Source organism: Aythya fuligula, chromosome 5 (genome assembly GCF_009819795.1).
Source record: "Aythya fuligula isolate bAytFul2 chromosome 5, bAytFul2.pri, whole genome shotgun sequence".
NCBI classification, from domain to species: domain Eukaryota; kingdom Metazoa; phylum Chordata; class Aves; order Anseriformes; family Anatidae; genus Aythya; species Aythya fuligula.
The window spans coordinates 61,603,800-61,629,152 of NC_045563.1; the positions used below are offsets into that span (position 1 = coordinate 61,603,800).

At 34.9% G+C, this 25,353-nt stretch overlaps 1 protein-coding gene across 1 annotated transcript in view; it reads right to left on the reverse strand.

The window, feature by feature from the left end:
- Positions 1 to 25,353, reverse strand: part of PDE3B (phosphodiesterase 3B) — an 86,135-nt gene that overhangs the window by 9,544 nt on the left and 51,238 nt on the right. Inside the window, exons 2-9 of the mRNA XM_032188564.1 lie at positions 12,669 to 12,719; positions 11,525 to 11,773; positions 8,628 to 8,767; positions 5,214 to 5,320; positions 3,396 to 3,606; positions 2,761 to 2,834; positions 2,155 to 2,258; positions 1,275 to 1,409 (exon numbers count right to left, since the gene is read on the reverse strand). Coding sequence (XP_032044455.1) covers positions 1,275 to 1,409; positions 2,155 to 2,258; positions 2,761 to 2,834; positions 3,396 to 3,606; positions 5,214 to 5,320; positions 8,628 to 8,767; positions 11,525 to 11,773; positions 12,669 to 12,719 — 1,071 coding nt within the window. The remainder of the gene's footprint in view (positions 1 to 1,274; positions 1,410 to 2,154; positions 2,259 to 2,760; positions 2,835 to 3,395; positions 3,607 to 5,213; positions 5,321 to 8,627; positions 8,768 to 11,524; positions 11,774 to 12,668; positions 12,720 to 25,353) is intronic.

Below are 25,353 nucleotides of genomic sequence, written 5' to 3' on the forward strand. Positions count from 1 at the left end.
CAACTAACAAAAGGAGTGGGGGAAGAGGAGGAGGAAGAAGACAGGTGATACACATGTATACAGAACTATTCCAGAACATGTGATAGAGTTAAGTAGAAACCTGCACACTTAAGTACTTACAGGTTTGAATACCAGACTGCACACAAATGAAACGCAAGCTAATACAGATCCCAAAGTACCAGTATACAACTGTAAAAATACCACTCAAAAATGGATTGTGGTGTTCTCGACTGCACATTAACAGCAGTCAATAACTGAGGTGACAAAAAACCTGTCAACATTTGCTTAAAAAAAAAAAAAAAAAACAACTGAAGACTTAAAACAATAGCCAGAATATTTGTGGATAATAAAAGAAAAGACAGTGCCTAATGACAAAAATGAAGTTTTCCTCATTGCTTTTTCCATGCCTTCAGTATAGATGCAGACCTATTTTTCCACCTGCACATGAGTCCTTTAAATCATTTTCCTTCCTTCCAGCTACTTGTTCATAACACTACCCTTGAACCAAAAGAAACATACATTCTACCTGAACGTAAAAAAATAAAATACTAGCAAGAAAAAAAAAAAACTTTTCATCTTTGTATTAGAACCAAATCCACCTCATACTATAGCCCCATGATTTCTAAATCCAGAATAAAGAAAGAAACAGAAGTTTACAGATGACATTAATGAATAGGAGAGGCTGGGAAAGACCAAACAGGATCATTATTTTGCACCTGCCATTAGATTGGCTTCAGCACAACATAAAACTGCACAAAAGAGCTTAGTAGTAAGTCAGAAAGAGATAAAAGGGATACTACATGCAGAAAGCAGCATGGAAAAAAAATCCCATTGTTTGTAGGATCAAGAGGCAAAAGACTGCCTAAAAGATCACTTCTCTTCCCCCACAGGTGTAGCTCTGGCAGAATTATTTTACTGAAATAAAGAAAAAAGAAATGGTTGACAAACAAGGTAGCAATTCTGAAAGCAGGAGACATTTTTTAATTTTTTTTAAGTAGGAAATGGCACATTACTACAAAACCCATTCCAGTAAGCATGAATCTAACCTATTTTACATTGAAAATAAAATTCAGAAGAATTGGAGCAAGTTGTAAATAAATAAATCACTTATGATTTACTATGAGACGGAGTACGTGAAAAATGGTATTTCCACTTTTCAAGTTAGTGTTCAAATTTATGTTGACTGCAAAACTTTACAATAGTTTAAATAAAATATAAAAGCTTGACAGTTTTATACGCCCTCCCTCTCCCTCATATAATAAAATACAACAAACCTGGCTAAGGATCCTTCCAGACTGGTCTCCCATTTCTTGTACAAGGTCAAAAATTTGGAAGTTCCAATTGTTCATTTTCTCCATTAGTGAGTCATGTTCTATTAACATTGTTTCTAATGCAGGATTCTGCTCTACCTGTATGAAAGTAAGACACTTAATCATCTCTAAAATAAGAATGAAAACTAATTTGTCAGCTATATTGACAAGAAAACATCAAAATGATAAAACCTTATTGAACTTATTGAATGGTGCCGTAACTGTGGCTATGAGAAAAATTGTAAATCAACAGCACAAATAGCACAGTTAATTGCTTGGCTTTTCGTATTTGGGGGAAGCTTTCTGAGATGGTACCATTATTATTATTATTAAATCAAGTTGAGTTAATAAAACAAAGCAAAAACATGCATAAGCTAACATTTACTGAGCTTTGACAATTCCTTATCTGAACCAGATTTGAAAAATTGATGTATAGACCCAAAATGGTAGAAAGGTGTATTCAACAACTTGTCTTCTTGCACTACCAATATGCGGCATTGTGTGAACAGTGTCTTTATAGTTTCACTGAAATTGATGTATCGCTCATAAACTTCAAAGAGAAAATACAAGTCAATTAGTATTTGAACATACTACCTACATTAAATCCACACAAATTAATTTTGGTCAACAGTAATTAGTGCAAGTCATCATCTTGTTATTTGCTACTGAAATTCTTGTGAGGCAGAAATACCCTATTATTAACTGTAAATTTGAATTCCAGTGATGCACCATTTCCCTTCAGTCACTACAGATATTAGCAATAATAAAACCTCTTTACTACACGTTACAAATGATATTTTATTGATAGAAGTTACTGCAAGTTCTTTTGCAATTTTGTGCTTACAAGTGGACTATTTTGTGTTTGAATGATTGTTTCCTTCTTTTCATCTTTTGTCTTCTCTGTATGGTAGAAAGATTCTTTTGGAACACTAGTGCTTCCAGCTTCACCTTAAAGAAAATAAATAGATAAATACTATATCAATCATTTATTTGTAAAATATTAATGACTAATAATTCTTTTACTTTTACGGATTTCTTCACAGAAAGATAAATAATGGCTTGTTTCTAAACCACTTATTTAAGAATTTAACAACAAAGTGTCAAGGGATAAAATCTATTAGACAAAATGTATTTGAAGATTTAGAAAAAGTAGAAGCATGACTTTTTACTTGTACAAATTGGTGCAGTGCTTAGTTTAGTTGAGATAGTACAGAAATTTTTGACATACTGAGTAGGGGTCTATAAAGCTATGACTGGAAGCCTATTATATAATGCTTATTCTGAAGCAGTTTAATATTGTAGATTATCCCAATTATCCCAAGTGGCAAGTTGAAATAAAATATGCATATAAATTATTTAAAGTATAGTGAAATTTCATGTAGAAATATAAAAATATTAATTTAACTGGCTTTTAAGAAAACACAAATATTTGTCTATTTTGAAATCCCACCTGATTTTTTGTCTTTATATTCTGCAAATTCTTGTTCTGGTGTTGGAACAGCCTTGAGTATGTGACATCCACAGCTTACAGAATACATGAAAAATATTTAAAACATTCAGTAATTTTCTTCTTTTGCTATTGCTGTGTTGTATTGAAAAAAATCTGCAAATTACTTTTCTTAAAAAGATATGCTTTTCAAGGTTCCTCCACCAAGTGACCTTAGTATTTTCTTCTAAATTAAGTACATACAGATTTAGCCTGTACTTAGAAAATAATCAGCCATCACCTCCCCTGGACTCTCTTCCATGAATTAACAACATAGAGATAATTCTTTAGGAAGTGTTCAGACAAAGAATTAAATTCCCAGGTCGGAAGTCATCCTTCTCTAAAATATGTAAATTATTATTGCTCTACAATAACTACTGCATTTCCTACCAAGGATGAAGTGTTTCACTTCATTAGTACACAACTCAATGATACAGCATCATTTAGTTCCCTGGATAATATACATACAAATTATTATGAGATGATGTTCTTTTATTTTTTCCTCAATATTAACAAATAATAGGCCCTGTTATTGTTTTCAATGAAAATAGTATGTTCAATACACATGAAGTTACTAAAAATGTAACAGATTACAGTACCTGCTACACACATGACCTATAGGTGTTTTAACTTGCTGCTGAAAATCTGAAGAATTAAATGTGTACACTGGAGGCTTATAAATATTAATGCTTGGTTTTGTAAGAAAATCAGCGGTATCAGGAAATTCTACAGGTGACCAGCTGCTGAGGGTCCCACTGGAGACAGATCCATGATTAGGTGAACCCACAGGACTCAGGCCAGAAGAAGCACCTTCCAAAACAAATATAACATTGGGTTCAGACTATAATAATAGTCTTATTCTTTAGAAAGACTGAAAATAAACAACAATAATTTTTATGAATTGTAAAGAATGTGAAAGTTTTCAAAATGCGGTGTACAGTTCGCATTGTTAATAACATATAGATCAGCAAGATTTATTCCTGATTTTGAGATCTACAAATATACAACAGTCTAGGCAATATATCTGAAGGAGCAGACTATGTAATGCATAACATCTAGCTTTTGAAGGTTTTGTTTTGTTTTTAGCTTTGGAAAACTTTAATTGGTTGCTGAAATTTTCTCTATTCCTTTCTGATTCAGGATCACATTTTTTCCAGAACAAATGACCAAAAAAACCTCAGTATCGATAAATGACCTAGTGCAAACTCTTTTACCTCATTGTTTTGTAATGAAGGAAAAATAGACTTAATGACATTTTTAAAAACAAAAGAAAAAAAAAAAAGTAATCATATTTTTGAAGCAAGGGATTAAAGCTGGCAGATACTGGCCATTTTGACAGTGATGTGTCATTTTGTTAGCGGTATGGTAATCTGTCCAAATCTGACTATTAAGTCATTAAAAACAAATTAACAAAAACAACTGAAGTTCATTGTAAGTAGATGTTTACAAACAAAACAAAATAAAAAAGCACCTTAATCTTCCATGAAATTCACCATTCCTGTTCAAACACTAAGCTAGGTTTTACTTCAGGTAATCTAGGAAAGAAAACTGGTAAAACTGCACTTTGACTACTATGTGCCTGACATGAATTTACAACAACTTTTGGTGTTAAGCCAAATATCAGTTCTTTCCTATGCAAAAATACAAAAAATATAGGTCTATGAGTGCAAAAGGTAAGTTATAACCATTGTAAACATACTTTCATCAAAAACAATAAAGTGCTCTTTGTCAATGGCTCAAAGAGCAAAATCATGAAGTATTCTTTGGATATTCCATTGATGAATTTGTCCTGCAAGCTATGAAGCAAAAACTCCATCATATTTTTTGTGATTGGTAGTGCATGACAACAAATTACTAAGAGAACATACAGTAGGCATTAACTGCCCTTAAAAAAGGAATCCATACATTATACGCTTCAAACAGTATCACAGGCTGCACTGAATTGACTCACATACCTCAAGAGAAGTAAGTAACTGCATTTTGTTATATGTAAAATATATATATTTTTTGAAGCCTACAGTGCATAAATAACATTGTTCCATTACAAAATGCAGCACTACTAAAAAAAAAAAAAAAAAAAAAAAAAAAAAAAAAAAAAGGTCCTTATTAAGGTCTGTGAACTTAGCAATTTTCAACAATTACCAACCATGCTGAATATAACAACTTGCAGATACATTGCATTAGGTGACTAGTGAGCTTTTTACAAAGTTATGTTAACTGTAACTTTGAATTTCTTAGAAGCAGATTAAAAACGTCTAGATACTAAGTGTGTGTGTGTGTGTGTATAATGTATATAGAACATGTTGGTATTATACAGGTACTACATTTGCATTAAATAAATAAATATAAACAATTGTAACACACGATGTACTGCCTTGACATCCTGCCACTAGGCTATACAAATCACACAATCTTACTTGTTCGTCTGGAACTTAAATGATGAGCCAATGTTATTGAAGATGACCTTTGTTTTGGTATTGTCAGCAGGGTTGCACCAAACGATCCATTTGAATGAGTTCCTTGGCTGAAAAACAAAACCAAAAAAATTTATTCTACCCTACCTTTGTATTCCATCAATAAATTTTATTTTATCAAATAAAATGCTTGTAAAACAGCTAGACTAAGTTCCACTACCATTCAAGAAAAAGAGAGTACTAGACAGAAATAAAAGGCAAGATCAGCTAGACAATATGTTGATTATATAGAATAATCATCATCATCATCATCTAGTTACTAGATAAAAGCCACAGCAAATATTACGTGGTCCTAAAATAATACATATAACCAGAATACTTGTCATAGAATTTATTGTCTAAAATTTTATTTACTTTTCTTGAATATTGTCTAGAAGGGGTCCAATATTCTTCTGAACAATCACATTCGTCAGCTAGACCTTTCCACAGAACACCGTTCAATTCTTTCATGACCATTCACTTTTTAAGAAATGCTATGAAAAGACAGATTTTCAAGATTATGAAGTAACTGGAATTTGCTGAATTATTCTGTCTTGAATGACTGCTTAATATACCCCTGCTAAATATTACACAATAACACATATTTTTATTCTTTTGGGATAATATTAGATACTCTAGTGTATGTTTTAACAAAGCAGGCTTTTTTCTAATAGCTCTGAAAGCATTTAAAATATTGTTCAGAGAAGATGTGGATGTCCCTCCCCTGGAAGTGTTCAAGGCCAGGTGGAAAGGTGCTTTGGGCAACCTGGTCTGGTGGGAGGTGTCCCTGCCCATGGCAGGGGGTTGGAACTGGATGGCCTTTAAGGTCCTTTCCAACCCAAAACATTCTCTGATTAGGTACATTGAAAATATCATGACAGCCTTATGAAGCTACAGCCTGCTTTTCAAAACAGCTCCACATTTTTAATTAATCATAAATTATCTTAAAAATAAAGTTGTTTTTGACTGTCATATTTTACTTCAGTAGATACATTGTCAAACTCGACTGTTAAATTATGCCATCTGCTGTCGTAGGCATGAAATTGCACTCCAAAATTCCCGTTATATATTTGTTAGATAATAAAAACATGATATGCAATTAAAAGCAACTGTATACATGTAATCTAAAATAAGAATACTTCTAAAAATAGTTATTTCATTTCAGTGTGGGAAAACAATATCTACTCAAACAGCTTTAGTCTCTTTTTTTTTTTTAAATCAGATTTCAAAGAAAAGTCAAACATTAAAAAAATACCAGATTTTTTAAGTATATAGCAAAAAATGAGTTAAAAAATAAGGACAGATTTATTATCTTGAAGTCTGATGCTGACTTGTTAGACAATTTTTTTTAAAATGTTCAGGTCGACAATTAGGGCAGAGTGAATTTTTTGCTGTTTGAATGCTGTTCAGCTTTCATGATTTACATGCATCTAAAGCATATAAAAATGTTGCATTAGTATTTAGTATATGAAAACTATATATTAATCAAGGCCCATTCACCTCAAACTAGTGTTTGAATGACAAACCAAATCAAGAGCCTGCATGCAAAGCTCTGTGTACTGTCACGTACCACTGTTTAATGTCATGTCTTTCTCATCTCAGTTAGAATTCAGGCAAAAGTAGTCACTGTATGTAAAAATCTTTTGATTGTTGATAAGCTTTCCTCATAGTAAACAGCTTCCTGGTTCACTCTCCCTTTCTACTATTAGCCTGCGCATCTTTGCTTCTTTTCTAACAGTCCTAACAGGAACCCTTGTAGGGGTGACTCACCTCCCCAAAGCTGGAAAAGATATGCCTGTTCTTTTGCCAAGTTATTTTGCTGACAATTTAAGGGGCTAACTTAAAGAGCCAGAGCCAATGGGACAAAGAGACGGGGTCATGATCTAGGAACACAGGACTGCCTCTCTATTTCCAGTCTATTTAACTGAGTAGATTTTTTCAAACACTGATAACCAAATTATCAAGAAATTATAAACTTCATCTACTGCCATAGTGAGCATACAGCAGTGAGCATTTGTGATGTGCTTTCATATTGCACCTGATTTGATTAAAAAAAATAATGGAATTAATGCCCATGGATGAGCAGTAGAAAAGGTACAGTAATTAGTTAAACTTCCATTAATGTTAAATTCATCCAGACTAAATATATATATATATATATATATACACACATATATATCAAATGTATTAAAAACATAAATAATATAAATATATCTTGCTGTCAACCTGACAGTGACAGGAATGGGAAGTTATCTGTGACAATTTTCAAGTATTATTCAAATATATCTTCAAGCATAATTTATACATAAACCAAAGTTTTAGTTCATAAAAACATGAAGCACATATTTTTTTTCAAGGAAGAAGTAAAAGCTACTGACAATTGCCAAATTGTTTAAACGGCTCACTGTAAAGTGAAATATTATCTTGATTAATATATCACTGCACATGTGTATAGAAATGTTCATCCACTACCAGTAATCATCAAATATACCTCACATTCTTTCTAAAAAACATCTATTTACTTACCTTACAGTCTCTCTATAAACCATTAATCTTAAAAGGTAGAGATATGCAAAAAGCGTTTTTTTTAATTAATTTAAGCTGCATCACAATTTCAAATTTCTGTTGCACTTTTCTCACAAGATATCAAGCAAAACCACACATTTAAATTATGCAAGACATTTCACTCTGATATGCAATATTAAACAAAAAAAAAATGTATATTAATTTTATTCCTAATTCAAAACAAGAAGTTAATTTTAGAAATAAAAGCTTATTTTTTGTGTGTCATACTGACTGACAAGAAGAGAAAGGTATACTTTCTTAGTATGCTTTAATGCTTGCTTGATAACTGTATGAATAATAAATGTTGTAAGACACACAGCAGTGGCTACCAAATACAAGAAGGTTATATAATCCTTTTAATTAGAAAAAACAGTTTTTGGATATGTGGAAGTTGGAAAGTGATACCTATTTTAAATAAAAAGGAAGATAAAGTCGGTAATGATTTAGAGTTTACACAATTGCAAAAGAAATTTTTATTGGACTTAGCTTTCATTTCCTACTAAAACTGATATGCCATCCCACTCAGTACAACAGAACACACCATTCAACCTCAGAATGACCTGATTTCTAGTTGGGACCAGAGTTACAAAAGCATAGTAAAGTATAGTATATTACTAACTTGAAATGTTTTCCAATTTATGCTATCAGAATTTGGAGACTTAATTCAACTACAAGAATAAATACTAAATTTATATTTAAATAGTACAATCTATATTAAATACTTCTCCTGACAAGTGCCTGCATTACAGATAATTAATATTTTTGAAGAGCAACATTTATTATTCTACCCTTAAAACCTGGTTAGGTGCTTACCTTGATGTGTTGTATTCCTGATGAGATCTCTTGCTGTTACTCCGTTCCCATCTAGATTGCGATTCTATAGGTGGAATGCCAGAAACTCCTGAAGCTCGTCTCAGCTGTGGTGTTGGTAGGCTATTCCTGCTATTTAATCCCTATTGAATAATTTATTATGGTTAAAATTTATGTAATTGAAATTAAACAAAAAAAACTTTATTTATACTTTCTGAAGATAGGATGTGACACTTTATTGTTAATCATTCATACTGAAACAGGAAGCAAGGTATCTCATATTCACTCTTACTGATTAAGAAAATCAAAAAATCAAAATCAAAAAATTAAAAATGTTTTGCTCATTGCAAATAATTTTGTTTTCTTTTCCCAAATTAAAATATGTAAAGGTACTTGTACTTTTAAAAGCACTCAAAGAGTAATTATTGGACCATGTGGATTTCAAAATGGAGGTCATCTAGAGATGGTCAATTGATATAGGATTATAGATCACCTTTCTACCCATTACAGTTTCAGGCTACACAATACAGTCTCCAGCATCCAGGACAGCCTGAAATGGCAATAGCTCAGATACTAAAAATTGGTAATGCTTGTATTGTGGGCCACATGGAAAGGACAATGCATGTGCAGTGGAACATATTGAAGGGGCAATGCACAATACACAAGGTCAGCTGTAGTCCATCAGGGCTCCCTCTGTTTGCATACTGGCATCATAGCACCAAGGAGGCTTCCCAGGCACCTCTCCATTCCCAGCCTCGAAGCTCTGTTAGTTTAGACATGCTGAAGCTCAAACACGTGGAATCACCATTGTACTTGAACACAAAGCCCTCTGCTGCAGGAGGACAGCACTCCAATGGTCCCGGTATGGAAATAACTCAGGACTTCCTAGCTCTGCCTTACACAACTACACTCAAAAATGTATAGCTATGTTTAAATAGTAACTAAGAGAAGCTAAGTAACAGAAATAAGATCATTGAACTGAAACCGCAAAGCTAGCTCTGGCATATCTGCCTCCACTGCACAGAAAACCTATGCATTGCATTCTAATCAAATTTAAGCAATCTGACTGCATTCAGTCTACAATCCACATGTGAACTTGCCCCTAAACTTGGGCATGCAATGAGGGGTGAGGAGATGGGGATGTTCCACATAATTCAGATACATGGAACTAGACCTCACAAAGGAAAGAAAAAAAAAAAATGCCAGGAAAAAGTATGTAAAGCAAAAAATACAAAGGGATACTTGCAATATTGAGTAAGGTCTTCAGGGTCATGTATGAGGACAGGTGACCCTTGGATACTAGCACTTCAGAAGGTTTGTAGAAATACTGACTTTGCAATTTAAGCTTCATCAGTTGGTCAAAGATCATATTTAACTCACTACTATATACTTCAAAAAAATGAAACTGTTGACACACGCAACTAGTCTCTCACCCTGAAAAATCAGACTGCTTTGAGTCTTTGATATGAGATGCACCTTGACCCTGTTTGTTTTGCTGCAAAAAGCAGCAGGCACAGCCAGAAAGGTGGAACCGGACAAAGAACCACCATATCCCACAGAAACCTGCAGTAGTCCTTAACCAGCCAGCTCTACTGCAAGGAGAACCAGAGGAGCAATTCTGCTAACCTACCTAAACCAGTTACAGCAAAATCTTCAGACAGGGAGCAACAGGAGTCAACTAAGCCATGCACTCTTGAAGAGCGATTTGCTAGGCAGAAATAGTTTAAGCAAACAAAAGCAAAATGTGTATCTGAAATTGTCTAACAAAGATAGAATGGACTAATGTCTTAAGACAATCTCCAGGAAAGTAGAGGAAACAGTTGTAATTGTAAAGCGTTTGCTCAAAAATTCGTCCACCCTGGGCATTTAGCCCAGGGAAAGCAGACAAATTGTTTGAGCCCAGCCTTTGGTTATAACGCAACATTGAGCACTACGTGCTCTCAGGTTTAGACTTCTATGTCAGCGGACCGTATCAATCTAGCTTGTGTGCTCTCTTGCAACACAAGGAGCACAGCTGAAAATCCCCAACAGCAGAAAAGTCCACTCCCTGAAACAGGCACGTGTGTTAGCACAATATTGAAATAAGTCCCCAATACCTGCACTGAATCTGGCTCATGAAGCAGTTTATCTGACCCTGAAATACTAAGCCAACCAGCTGAGCAGTTTGGGGCAAGCTGCCCACTGCCTGGAAAGAGAAGCACCTGCAGTGCAGCAGCCTCTGCAATAACCAGCTTCAAGTTGTCAGCATCATGCGACTGTAGAGTTATTACCTCTGGTGCACCACAGCTGAGTTTGTATGAAAAACATGGTTTTTCCACCATGTTCCTTAACGTGTCATATAATAAATGGATTTACACACTTGCCCCACAATGTAATGTGCTCCGTAGGAAGAAGTGAATGTTTTACATAGCTGATTTGCTTCTTTTTGATGATTAATTTGATGTTTACAAAAAATTAATTTACTTTGAAAAAAAAATTGGTTAGTCAACATATCTAACAAATAATTGTTAGAGCAAGAATGCAAGAGAATTAAGAACAGCCCTGTTTATCCCATATAAGATGAAAATATTATGAATATATTGTGTTCTAACAATATTTGCTTTTTCTTTTTTCTTTTTTTTCATTTTTTTTTTTTAACCCTGTGTTTATTTTGAGAAAATGTGTTCAGAATGCAGACAGGTGCTTTTTACCTGTCTACCCATCAATAATTTGAATTTTCATCTTGGTACATATCTGCATTTCAGAAAAAGAATTTTCACATCTTCTTTCTTTAGACTTTAAGCATAGTGCAGGTACTCAGCAATGAAGCTGCTATACATACAGAAGCATTCTTTCCAGATTATTTTAATTTTTTTTTAAATGGCAACACATATATATAGTGACAATTAAAGTCATTTGACCTTGAACAGCTTTCGGTCTCCTTTTTCAGCAGGATCTTCTACTTCAGGACATGGGAAGAAACCAGGAAATGGTGTGAATGGATTGGCCTTTGGTCTGCATGTGGCTGAGAATGCACCAATCAAACTATTAATGCTTCGAAGGGAAGAAATCACATGCGGTGGAAGGGATGGGTCAGTCAGGAGGTCTGCTAGCATGCTCCGAGCCTCATTTAGTCCTGATAGATCAACTCCATTTCCACTGCCAACATTCTAAAACAGATGGAATTTTTGCAAACCATTAACATGGCAAGTAGTTTCACTTCATTTTAAGTTTTAAATAAGCATCTTATCCGATTACAAGTTAAAAAATAAAGAAAGAATTTTTATTTTACAGAAAAAATATAGACAAATCTCAAAATTTTTTTGCAAATATTTCTCATGCAATAAGATAAATATTTCAGAATTCAAATCTAGCTACCAGATTTTCTCTTTTTAAAATGAAGATCCTGTGTCAATTTTTCTTCCCTCATTTTTTTTATTACTTTTTCTTATAATTAAATTTAATATGGAATACTAAATTTGGAATACTAAGTATTCCAATACCAACAGTAAATTTGGTTGGCAAAATGTTAAGAGACCTTCACAGAGGTACCACTTCCACAACCTCACTATTGTTATTATTTCTAAATCTAATGAAACAAATCCTAAAAAAATTATCAAAAACTATCATTAGTTTTTATTTGGCACAGCTCCCTGAAGATGAGCAGTAATAGCTAATTAGATGCCAGTACTGACACAAGAAAGAGAAGGAGAAACAAGCCATCAGGAAAAAAAGTGAGATCCTTGTGGGCCTGAGTTTGATGACATAGTTGGAAAATTACTCCCTAACCTTATGCTAATGTCTGTTTAAACAAAACAAAAACAACAAAAATGCCCCCCACACTCCCATATTAACTGGGTTTGATATTGGTCTCACCAAAATCAGATCCTTGTCAGCTTGGTCAGACTGCTAAATAGTTAGTCACTGCTACATAGATACGTAGAGCTAGAAAGTACTAGGGCCACTTCGGTAACAAAAACATCCATAGATAAGTCTAACAGTTTACAGAGAAGTCTGTATTTAGACAAATTCATAATAGAATAATTAAATTCATAACACACTGACCTGGTAATAGGGCTTGTACCATTGCTTCAAATCCCAATCCCAAAGTATCATCTGTAAAAAAATAAAAGAGTAACAAGAGTAACAGGTGATATGTTAATACTGTTAAAGAGGTGATATGTTAATACAGAATAAATCTTGATTATATGAGGTAACATAAAATGTTTCTTTCTTCATGCTTTTTCATATGAAAATGAGGTCATTTTCTCATTTTTACCACAGCAAAAGTCCTAAAGAGACATTTGAAGAAATTGTGTGTAACAGAGATGTCTTGATGATGACATAAATATATAGACTTATTTCAATACTTCTGGATTGTTGACAGAACATCTGAGACACACGCTAAATTGTGATAGAGCTTCCCTGTTTCTATTCACCTAGACTGATATAAGCAAACCTATTCTAAAATCTCCAATATATTTTATAAACGTAGGTAAATTATCAAGAGAACCAGCATATAGCTACTAGACGCAGGAAAGGAAAAGTATACCAACAACATTTTCCTCCTTAAACTATAAAATATACTCCAAAGGTAGTGAGAAAAAAGAAGCCTAATAGCATATGCTTTTCCCTTCAGGATATGGGCTGTACCAGGCTTGACAAATCTCACAGTAGAACTTCCTACATGAATTACACAAGCATAGAACAAAAAAAATATATATATATATATAACAGGTGTCCAACATTAAAGTGAATGTACAAGTAAATACCTGTATCTAATACAAGGTATATACCTGGTATATACCAGGTATATACCTGTATTAGATACCTGTATCTAATACAATAAGCTCACAACAGAAAAACTCAAGTTAGAGGATACATTTTGCATTAATTTTCAAATCCACTCAAGGAACAGCTCATAGCACAGCATTTGTTTTCACTTAGTCCCAGGAATTTCTGACTGTAGAAATTCACTGCAATTCTATTTTTAGGAAAATCCCATATATTTCATGATTAGGAAATACTTTAAACATCCTCATCAACAAATTTATATTTCAGAATTTTTACAAATTGAAATTTTGCTAAATGTATGAAAAATATAATTCTTAGAATATTTAACACAGTTGTGAATAATACAATTTAAGAAACTGTAAATAAGATTTTAAGAAAAAAATGGCAAAATATAAGAACAGATGAAAGACTTTTCTTTAAAAAGAAAAAAAAAATACTACAACATTAAAATCCTACCAAAAAAAAAAAAAATGCATGAGGAGAACAAAAGTTTTCCTATGTAAGTTACAGAGCTTGTCAAAAAAGTGTTCAAAAAGAAGCCATTGAAAGTTTTCAAATGGTTCTGCATACACAGGATTACCAACACAAAGGTCTGGAGGTTTGAACCTATAATTTTCATTTATGCTCATTTATTACTCCAATTATAGAGGCTTTATATAGTTTATTAACATACATGAACAAGGACACTGCAACAGCTGATAGATGGAAGCTAGCAATTCCATGGTAGGACAGATATTTAGACATAATTTCTACAAAAGTTATCTATATAACTTTTATATATAAAAGTAAAAGAATATTTTACATATGGGGGGACATATATATTCATATAAATAGAAGATTGAGCAACCAAACTGCCTCTCTGGTTTCTTCATCTTTTTCTTGTCCCATAACTTTTTGACACATCTGACCAACAGGGAGCCTACATACTCCTGAGTCATAATATTTTATTGGCCATTTTGGTCAGAGGCTCAGAGGAAACACTGAATGTAAGGAAGCTGAGATATTGTGACAGAGGTACATGATAAAAGGTGGACAGAAAGCCCTAGAAATCATCATTTGCTATTTTTGTAGCTCACAGAACACATTTATTTTTTTAGAGGACAATCTAGGAAAAAGCCCTTCACTTTTTAATTCCTAAAAGGAGCAGCAGAAGGGAGAAGAGTCACCTGAGATATGCACATGCATGAGTGGGCCCATAACAGGAAAAGTCCTTAAGTCCTTAATACAGCTAAGTCCATCAGGATGGGAACTAGCATCACTGGAGGTGGCCTCGCACTGACTACCACACTGTCAAATGGGCAGCAAGCAGCAACCAAGTGCTCTCCAGCTGGGAAAGCAGGCCATCTTTGCCACTCTGTCCAAGTACCTTCCCAGTACAATATTTTGCACTCACATTTTGCTCATTTTCAACATTTTTAATAAAAAATAAATATTACAATTAATAAATGTTAAAATATTGTGCAATGTTTTGATCATTTCTTAGTCTGAGTCCCAGCTCATTTTTTATACATTTGTTCTCCGTTACTAATTAAGATATAAGATAAAAATTAAATACAACAGACTGAGTAAAGAAACATCCACAGAAATTATGAAAACAAATGTCTCCTGGCAGTACATGCACCTCCCTACATAAGCGTTCCATATGAATATACAGTTTTTGATAAAATTACCATTCTGAATGAATGTCTTTAGTCTTTAACTAAACTGATTTGTATACATATTCTTTTCCTGGGCCTGTTTTCACAGTAACTGTGAAACTGCAGCAGCTCTCAGGAAAAAAATGCCTATTACACAGATCCAGTGTCACTAGTCACATTAAATTACAACAACCTATTACGTACCCACAGTCAGGTTGTGTGACTATTGTTTTTCCCTGCTCTGTAAATCTAATGAAATATAGCATCTGTAATGACATTGGCTAGAAGTTAAATACATTCATTGTATTTATATATTGTAGGAAATATAAATAGAAACTAAGTAGAGAAATAATTCTTTAACACAACTGCATGAATTTCACAGCTTGTAGCCACCTATACCAGCTGCATTAATATTCCATTCTCTTAAACATATCGAACAGAATGCAATTTAAAATATTTGTTTTCTTTTCAGAACAATTCAAACAGTAGCAGTTATGTAAACTCTGTTCAGAAAGCACTACGTTAACATAATTCACTTTAAAAATAAATGAATAAAACCAAAAGGCTTCCCAGTACTTCAGGTTAAAAACAATTTATCTGTATTTTAAAAAGCATTGTCTTGCAGGAGGGGTGTTTTGTTAGTTTCTACTTGAGTATGGCTACAAATCTACGTGCCAAAATAACTTCACAAAACCCACCAAACCCACAAAGAAACGTCAGCAACACAATCCAAAGATACTATCAGCTTCAAGTATGTCAACAGTGCTCACTTAACTTTTCTTCTACAGGGAGCAAAAATAAAAACAGCATAAAAGAAATGAAATTCAGATGCCTGTTACGTTTCAAAAGTCTTCAGTCTTTCTGACTTCTTGACAGGCACTAAAATATGCTGGTAGACAAGGTTCTAATTATTCTGATAAATGAATTCATTTGCGCAACATGCATTCACAAATTAAACAACTATAAAGACAACCCTTTTTTCCTCTCTTCTATCTATAACTACAGATCATGAATGAGGTATCAATATCCCTGAATGTTAGTTCATATTCTGCAGTCCTGGAACTTTTGTTTGCCTACCTCCCCCCTCCGCCCCACCTTTGTTTTTTGTTTAATAAAATAGGTGAGAGCTCTGTTTAGTTTTGTTCCTCCAGGACTAACAGCTTTCCTTGGGACAATCTCAAAGTTCCAGGCTGGCACTGGTCAAGCAGAAGGTGTAGAGAGGTAAAGAATCACGGGCTGAGCACCAGTGGCACTCAGGTGAGGGCAGCATTCACTGGCTCCTTTTCTGTTACCTTCACACAGACACCATTAAACACCACATTTAAAGTTATTAGTGATGACATCCACTTGCTGTGAAAATTGATTTCTAGGCATGCACATAGACTGGGAACAAGTTACGCTATAATAAAGCTTTGTTACATAAAGTGAGCAGATCTAGATCCAAGAATCAAGAATTTGAGGTTTTGGGTTGTGATTAACCTAGCTACCTTTGCCTCATACATCAAGACTTGAAAAAATAAATGGACAAGGTGACTGTTGTCCTGTCAGTAAGGAGCATGACAATTGCAACCAACACTACCTGGCCATACCCATATTGCACGAGGCATTCGGTTTTAGCCAGATCATTGTAAAGATTAAGGTTTTTACCTCCGGGTTGTCCATCTGGACAGTTTAAACAAAACAAAACCCTCTTCTTCATTCTTAAGTTTCTCTTTCCAGATTGATGCTTACTTAAGTCAAACAGAGATAGACCTTGTGGTTTCATTGTGTGCTGTTCAGCATGGACATGGTGACTGTGCCCATCCGCTTCACTGACTTTTCTCTTAACCAGCCAGGACGATCGGGTGTCCGCATGAGTTTTGTTAGCTGCATCAGCAACCTTGTCAGCTTGCTCACAACCTCCATTATGGGACATATGGGAGGCTTCCCTTCCCCCAGCTCTTCTAGTATGAAACGTGGTACCTTAGCTGATTTTATTTACTTATTTAAGCAAGATCTTAGCAAGAGCACAGGCATTTTATTAACTCCAGAAAGTTTCTGTACCAAGCCCTTAAATGCAGCTCCTTTTATTGATATGACCCATCCTTTATTAATCCTTTCAGCCACCAGGAGCTTTCTTGTGTGCATGTCTGTCTCTGCATGCATACAGATGTGCACACGTATACTTACACACTTTCACGTAAGCTGTACTGTTAAGATTTTGGAGAATCGATCATAGGACTAAAGAAGTTCAAAGGCTTCCTTTTTGCTTTAGCATTACTCTGGTAGAGAAAAAAAAGTTCAAAGTTTGAGAGGCATAAAATACTCAGTGAAAAGTGCTCCTGCTAAACTTTGTGTCCTATACCCATACAGTATACACAAGGTAAAATAACATGCACAGTTCATGCAAAATCTACTTCCAATGCAAATAATGATTTGGTATTTTAAATAGCAGGGCCCCACACAATTTTCCACACAATTTTATTTGAAAGAAAAATTTCACAGATTGGTTCCATGATTGAAAATTTTCTGTTGGCATTTAAACCAAAAGAATTGAGCTTTGCCACTGATCTCAATTTTCACAGAAACAAACTAAAACAGTTTTGAAATAAACAGGCACAAATTCACCTACGCGTTACCAACAGATATGTATGTATATACATATACATATATAAATTCATTATCTATTGCCATTAATTAAAAGCCAAATGTCCTGAGAGAAGACAGGTATATTATTTCACTGCAGCTACCAGGATAGCACAGTCTATGTTAGCTGTGAAGTTTTCAGGGCTCCTTCCATGTGGCACACACTAAAGTAATTAAATTAGCTGATGAAAGTTTTAGAAGCAAAGTAACAATCTCTTCCACCAAGCACAGTGAAAAAGCGTAGATCACAGAATCACAGAATATTAGGGATTTGAAGGGACCTTGAAAGATCATTTAGTCCAATCCCCCCGCAATCACCACATGAGGAATATTTTTCCATGGTAAATACAACTTGGTAAATCACTGTATTACTCAAAACCTCACAGATTAACAATGAAAAGGGGGTTATTCCTTGTCCTTAGATGCTGATAATAGACCACAAGATGGCACTCAAATCCGTAAAGCCTCCCCCCAAAACAACGGAGAGAAAGGAACAGAAACCAGCAGCATATTCTTTCACCAACCTTCTGCAGAGCTGAAATGGTTTGACGGAAGGGATGAGTTTTAAAGGTTATCAGCTGATAAATTCTACTTCTTCACAAAATCATCCTTACCCTTCTAGTTAGAAAGTACCTGTAAGGAAGCTATACTTACTTTCTCACTACCCACCAGACTTAGCTCAATTAGCTTAATACCATGCCTTGCAACCTCACTCTGGCATAGTAAACAAAACAAAACAAAACCAAAAAAAAGCTGCATATCCAGAATTTTTATTTTTGAGAGTTTGGCAGTTAAGCCTTTAATTAATTACTGTGGATCATCTGTAGAAAGTCACAAAGTATTCCCAGAATTGCATTAATCCATTAATCCTAGAGCAGAGCAGGAGTAAAAGGGTACAGTTTATTTTAACTTAATGTGAACAGACCTTAAAATAGGTCTTAGGCAGAGCCTCAGCAATTTGTGATTTTGCAACCATTAGACGTGTTGCAGAAAGATCTGTGCTCTGTAATACCAAGATTTTGTAACTCCCTTGCATACAACATTCTTCCTTACCTCCTGCATCAAGAAACACCTGATCTAGGAGGGACTTCAGTCATTAAGGCTCCAAGCTATAACACAAACCTCTGCTTAGCAACTCACAAAGCTTCCGAGCATCAATTTGCAGTGCCGCCACCACAAAAGTCACAGAACTGCAAGCTCCTTCAAAAACAAAATTGTGGAGGACTCTAATAATGCTTATGAATTTCTGGTAAGGTTAGAAAGCTACGGCCTTTCCCCCCAAAATAGTGTACAACAAATTACCAGTCAACCTGCAGGATAAATTCTCATCTCAGCACCATGCTAATCCTGGAGACTCCCTGCTCATCCCGGAGCAATGAGCACACTTTCCTGTTTTTATCTAATTGCCTGTTAAGCTGGTCATGTTTCTGAAGGAGAATGTTAATAAAACAAACAAGCAAACAAAAATCAAACACCTCTAGCAGTATGTTCGTTAACAGTCAGGGGCTGCATCGTGCTTAAATATAGTAAACAAATCTAGTCTATAAAATAAATTTCAGTGCAGTTGAAATGAGACAAAGCAGCTTACAAGAACTCAAAATACAAGTGGCCTTTTCTGATTTAGCCGCAGTTGGCTTTAGGTTGAACAGAAACGTGTCAACCAGACTAAGTGTACCACAGAGGGAATTTACATCATTGGAAATAAAGTTAAAAACTGTAAAATAACTGTTGAAGCTTAACAACTTAGAGTCACTATTCTGAGGAATTAATTCAGTTCGATGGATATTGAGTCAGATCTATGGAGACCTGGACAGATATCTTTGGTTTATGTATTATATTTCTCAAACAATGAAAATGGCATTTCCATTGCTCCAGAGGAATGCCTTACAATTTGAACATAAGAATTTTAGAATCAGTGAGTCTGACACCATCTGAAATTTACTGGGAGAAACAGAAAAGAAAGGGGGGAGGGAGGGAGGGAGGGAGGAGGAGGTGGGAAGAAGAGGAAAGGAAGAGAAAAAAAACAACAAGAGAACAGAAAGAAGATGAAAAAAAAAAAAAATAGAAGAAAAGAAAAAGGCTGACTGTAGAATAACAACCTGAGAATTACCAAAGCTTAAGCATGGCACTTTGGCAAAGCACATGTTGTTAGCAACACCAGAAACATTTGTTAAAAATGTACACAAGCTAACAGCATTAAAGGCCTTCCCTAATACGGTTTATAGTTCACACAGCAACAGGAACAAGCAATAGTAATTTTTACAAACGAAAAGTAAGGAAAAATGTAAAATCACTCTTCCTAGGAGCTTATAGACTAAATAAACAAAAAACAGGTAAAAAGTGGGATAAAACAGTCAAAGAAAAATGGCAGTTTTTTTTTTTTTGTTTTTTTTTTTTTTTTTTTTTTTTTTGTTTTTTTTTTTTTTTTTTTTTTGGAGGGGGGGTGTTGTTTCCTTTGAATATTTTTCTGTACAGAAATTTACGTTCCTATCACGGTGCAGCCATTGTTCGCAGGGCCTGTAATGGGCAAGTTCCAGAAGCTGGGGGGGGGAAATCCTTTTGGATCTTCTTCACGTGACTGCCACAGCTCCCTTTGGCTAAAGACTTGTTTGAGGAGCATTTTAATCTTCTAAAAGTTCAAGCACAGTAAAAGTTTACAGGTTTTACTTTGCTCAAGTTAGAACCACTGAAATTACTGCTGACACTCAACTCAAGCATTTTTAAACATCTTTTTTCAAATTTAATGCTCAAGCGATACTATATTAGGTACATAGCTGTGATGATATTTTGAGAGTAATTTAGCTTAATGTAAAATACAAATCCATAATATCTTAACTAGTCAAGAATTACCTACTTTTGTGCATTTAAAAGCATAAAATTTCCAGAGTTATACAAAGGACAATATCCATGCCTACGCAGTGACTACAAAAAAAAGTTTCAGAGCTTATAAAACTAAAAAGCAGTTTTCAAACTAGCACATAACCTAGAAATATGCCATATACCCTAATGCGCTGAGGTGTGAAGTCCATATGAGGCCATACACACCACTAACAGCAGTCGCTGTGCTGTTTGATCGCCTAAAGCAGGTCCCAGGAGGTGCTGGTTTCCATGTCGCTCACTGGGAAGAAGCAAACTCATCTGATTTGACTGCACCCGTTCGCGTTCCATGCTCTCAAATTTTCTTGGAGAACAAGTGGGTAGAAAAATGAGTTTCTACTTCTGACCAAGCCTTTCATTGATGAAATATGAAAGGTTCCCAGCTGCTAGTAGCATCTGGCTGACACGGTTAGGAATCAGCTCCGTAAATAAGCATTTCCATAGCGACCAGCAGAGAATTGCCTAAACAATGAAACCAACACCATAGCAACTTGATTCAGAAACCAACTCTGTAGAGCATCACCTCATTCAAAAGCTGAATTCTACAACCAGCTGAGAAACTAATTTATTGAAAAGTACAAGAAAGGTTGCATTACACATCCATTTCTTTTCATGACTGGCTGTCAACCAAGACTGATGCTAGGTTCATTGCTTTTATTTTTAAATGTTCTTTTGTGACAGTTCAAAATCAATTGGCTTTATAAACCCCTGTAGTTTCATGATACAAAAGCAAACACAGCACCATATAACCTAGAAGCCCTATCTTATTAACTATTTTTTTTTTTTCTCTGTGTAAAAATGGCAGGTTTTGAAAAACTCTATTCCAGTAAGTAAAGTTGTATTCTGTACAGGACTAATGGTGATACAACCAAAGAATGACTTCGTCAAAGCAGCAGCATTACTTAGATAAGACAACATCCTGCTGCAGCCAGAACAACAGCCATTTGAGAAGATTATCATAAACAAGGCATGATATGTCACTTCGAAAAGCATTCAGTGTGATACTTAAGGCATTTAAAGTCATGACGATATTTCACTACAATGGTCACGTCCTGGCCTTTTCCATTGACTTGACTGAACTCGTTCATCAAAGGCATTATCCTCGCTTTTGTGAGAAATCTAAAATACTCCTTCAATGGAAAGAGAGTTGCTCCTACTTAATTATTTAATTAAATATTTATTTGATACATTATATAGGATGTACAAAATACTTGCCTGGACCGATAAGAACCAGACAGGAGCACACAGGTGCCTGGCTACACCAACGTAGTCACTAGACTCCAACATACCCACAAGATACAAAAACAGAGCAAAAACACTCCACTGATAGGTTAGGTTAACTTTCAAATAACCCTTCAGCAGGCTTATGGAGGAAGTTCACATTAATGCTTACAGGTGGGTGAAATAACACTTTTTTATTGTTTGGTTGGTTGGTTGGGGTTTGTTTTGTTTTTTTAAACAAGACATGATACTTCTGCTTTTGTAACCAGGAGTATCAGCAGGTCAGTTTCCACTTTGTCTGTTGCAGAAAGTTTACAGATTTCTTCTTTCCTTTTTTTTTTTTTTTTTTTTTTTGGTTTGTTTGTTTACTTTATTTGCTCAGAACATCCTTTCAATATTTTATGAGATCTTCAAGTGTTTCAAGAAGGTTTTAAAGGTGTTTTGCTTATTAAGGGAAAGTGTTTTTCTCTTTCTGTGTGTTTTTTCTTTCCTCTCCCCCCTCCTTTATGTAGCTAATGAAAAAAAACTGGCTAAAACCACACTTAGGTCATTTCCTGTTCCTTCTAGGTTTTGTCAGACTTGCATGTCAGAGTAAAGGCCAACCAGTAATTTATGGCAACTGGGGGAGGGAGGGTAGAGGAAAAAAAGCCTGCTATGTGCAGATCCTTTAATTGCCCATTACAAGCATTTTCCTTTGGAGCATGTGGTTCTAATCGCCATCAAAGGGAAGAAAGAGTGCTAGGTGGATTACTGCTCCCATCGCTGATCCAGCAGTTGCTCCGGTGTTCTGGCATTCTGTGCTTCTCTTGCTGTCATCCAAAACCTAAAACCATTTTTAAAGTTGTGTTTCTTCTATGAAAAATATAATCTAGAAGCTGTTCCCAAAGCATCCATTTCACATCTGCCTATTGACATGGCTTTAAAATAATGCACAGTAAAAACACACCTTTACTGGTGTGCTGACACACTGTTAGTGCAACAGAGACAGTAACCTTAAATTTCTTCCTTCTGCAATAGATGGATGGGCACAAATCTTATGCTGATGGATTCTTAATGCAGTAACTAAAACACTTTATTTAGACATGAACTGATTTCCTCTATTAACTTATTTTTTTCAAATCAAGTGGTTTTTTTTCCACCTATTACACTAGAGGTTTAAGAATGTATCTCAGATCTGTTTCCATAGGACACTGAGAGAAACTACTTCATAGGGCTGTTACATGATGGTGGGTCGAGTTTTTTGCAAGTGCTGAGCTGAAGAACAGGAGATAAAGCACATTTGTGAAAAATTCTCTATCAAAAACTTTCTCTTTAAAATCTCACAAAAACACAGTCCTCTGCTTGCTCCAACACCCACTCTGCAACAAGCAGCATAAACTAAAGCTGTACAGCTCTTGTAGCCAGAAGTTACCAGGGAACATGAGAATGGTTCACACTAAGTAAATTAGACCGTATCTGTTCATCTAGTTGCTATCTTGCCACCGACAATCACAGCCACCTCAAGATAAGAATATTCCTGAGCTAGCTGCAGTTTCTCAGAATACTCTTGACTGATTTTTTTTGGTCTTTGCATCTGTCTGATCACTCTTTCAGAATCCACGTAGACTTCTGACAGTTAGGATATCATGCACAAAAGCGTTTCACAACTTAATTACAGATTATGCAAAGTTCCTTTTCCTTTTGGATCTGTCAACCTGCTCCATTCAATGGCCTCGAATTCCTACAGCAAGGAATCACCACTGCATTCTGGCAGCCTAACCACTGAATTATTGTTACAAAACCTCACAGTTCTTCTCCAGCTACCTGCAGGCACAAGAGACGGTATTTTTTTGGAAGATGAGACAGTATTTTCAAATTCTCCAGGCTACACTTCAGAGACAAAGTGCCTTCAATGTAGAAAAACAACAACAAACACTAATTTACTAAACACCGCCGCCATTTTTTTTTTTTTTTTTTTGAATATGATTGCATTAATTGTTGTTATATATTCTAAACAGAATTGCCACAAGGTACACAAATCAACACAAATCACTGTTTTTTTCTTTCAATAATTTACCCAGTTGAGGAAGATGATGACTCTAAAAGTAACAGTACAGACACTGAAGTTAGGGAAGTAAGCTGGGAGAACATGGTCAAGAAGCCAAAAAAGATACTATTTCATAAAGGAAAATAAATATTGGTGTAGTGCTATGGTTGGAAGTTATACATGGGGATTGAACTAATGACATTCTCAGTTGCTCAAGCTAAAGAATTAAAAATAAGAACTTAAAAACAGATGAAAGACTGTAATTGTCAGTCTGATTACAAGAGTAATTGTGTTAGAGAAAGTTAAATCGGCATTAAAAAATATCTTACTGACAAGTTTCTGGATGCAGTGCCAGGAAATATAAGATGAGCTCTCCTGGGGGAAAAATATTGAAACTCTGAAGAACATAATACAGATTGCTGTCAGAAACTGAGAAGAATGAGGGAACGCAAATTGCAGCATTCTACAGAAAATGGCAATTTTTTTTCTCTGGTGTATTCATGTTAAGTGGTATTTTAGCTGGCATCTTCCTAAGCAACTGAAGGGAGGAGAGAAGGATTATTATTTTAAAATGTTAGAAGACTAGTTTAAATAAAAATACTTGGTGAGATCCACTTTGTCCCCAAAATGTTGAGCTTTGCACAGATAACTGTTTATGGGTTTTGCTCAGATAACTGGTGTTGGGTTTTTTTGGTTGGTTGGTTTTGTGCTCGTATGTGTGCTCTTCTTGCACAAATAACTTTTTATAACAAATATTGCAAGTGCAATGTTAATAAAGGATTCCCCACAGCATTTCAATAGGGCCACATGCCCAATTCCACCTTGCTTTGTGATAAACTCCTTCTTCTATAAAGAGATAATGCAGGCAGCATACCCTGGTAATTGTTACCAGTTACTAATCATGCTGTGACAAAGTTCTGAATGAAAATACTGGGCACTGAACAAGTTCAAATTTCAGTTAAGAGGGGAAAAAATACTGTAAGACTCCAGAAGTTGTTGTGAAATGTTATGTTTTTATAACATTTAATAGCACATCCTTCTGGAATTGATTGACTTATGTAGACTTAAGTTGAATTTCACTCTCTGCTAATGTGGTAAGTTAAGGTACATTTCCATCAAAGAAAAAAAATAAAATGATTGGCTTTGGCAAAATTTCCTCCTGCAATCAGCATCTCCAAAACTACAGGCTTTCTTCTTTAGCCTTTTCATAAATCATGTTCCATTCTTCTATTCAAACTATCAGTATTCTCTCACATGTGAAGATATAACTATATAACCAACTATAATCAAAGGTAATGGAAAATTATACTCAAAAGCCTGTTTTCACTCCAGTGTTTTGACTTCTAAATTCTCTAAGCCACTTTGCTACCCCATGCACAGACCACCGATTACTGCTAGTTACACCATTCTTTCTGCAAAGGTTTCTCATCACAGACTGGTAAAATCCTAGCACAAAAGTGAAAAAAGTGAAATTGACTTGTTATTTATTCTGAATAATGTACAAGCTTCTGTTTCTATGTCAGGTTTTTCTAGGATTTTGATGAGTGGAATTGATATGCCCCTCTAGTCC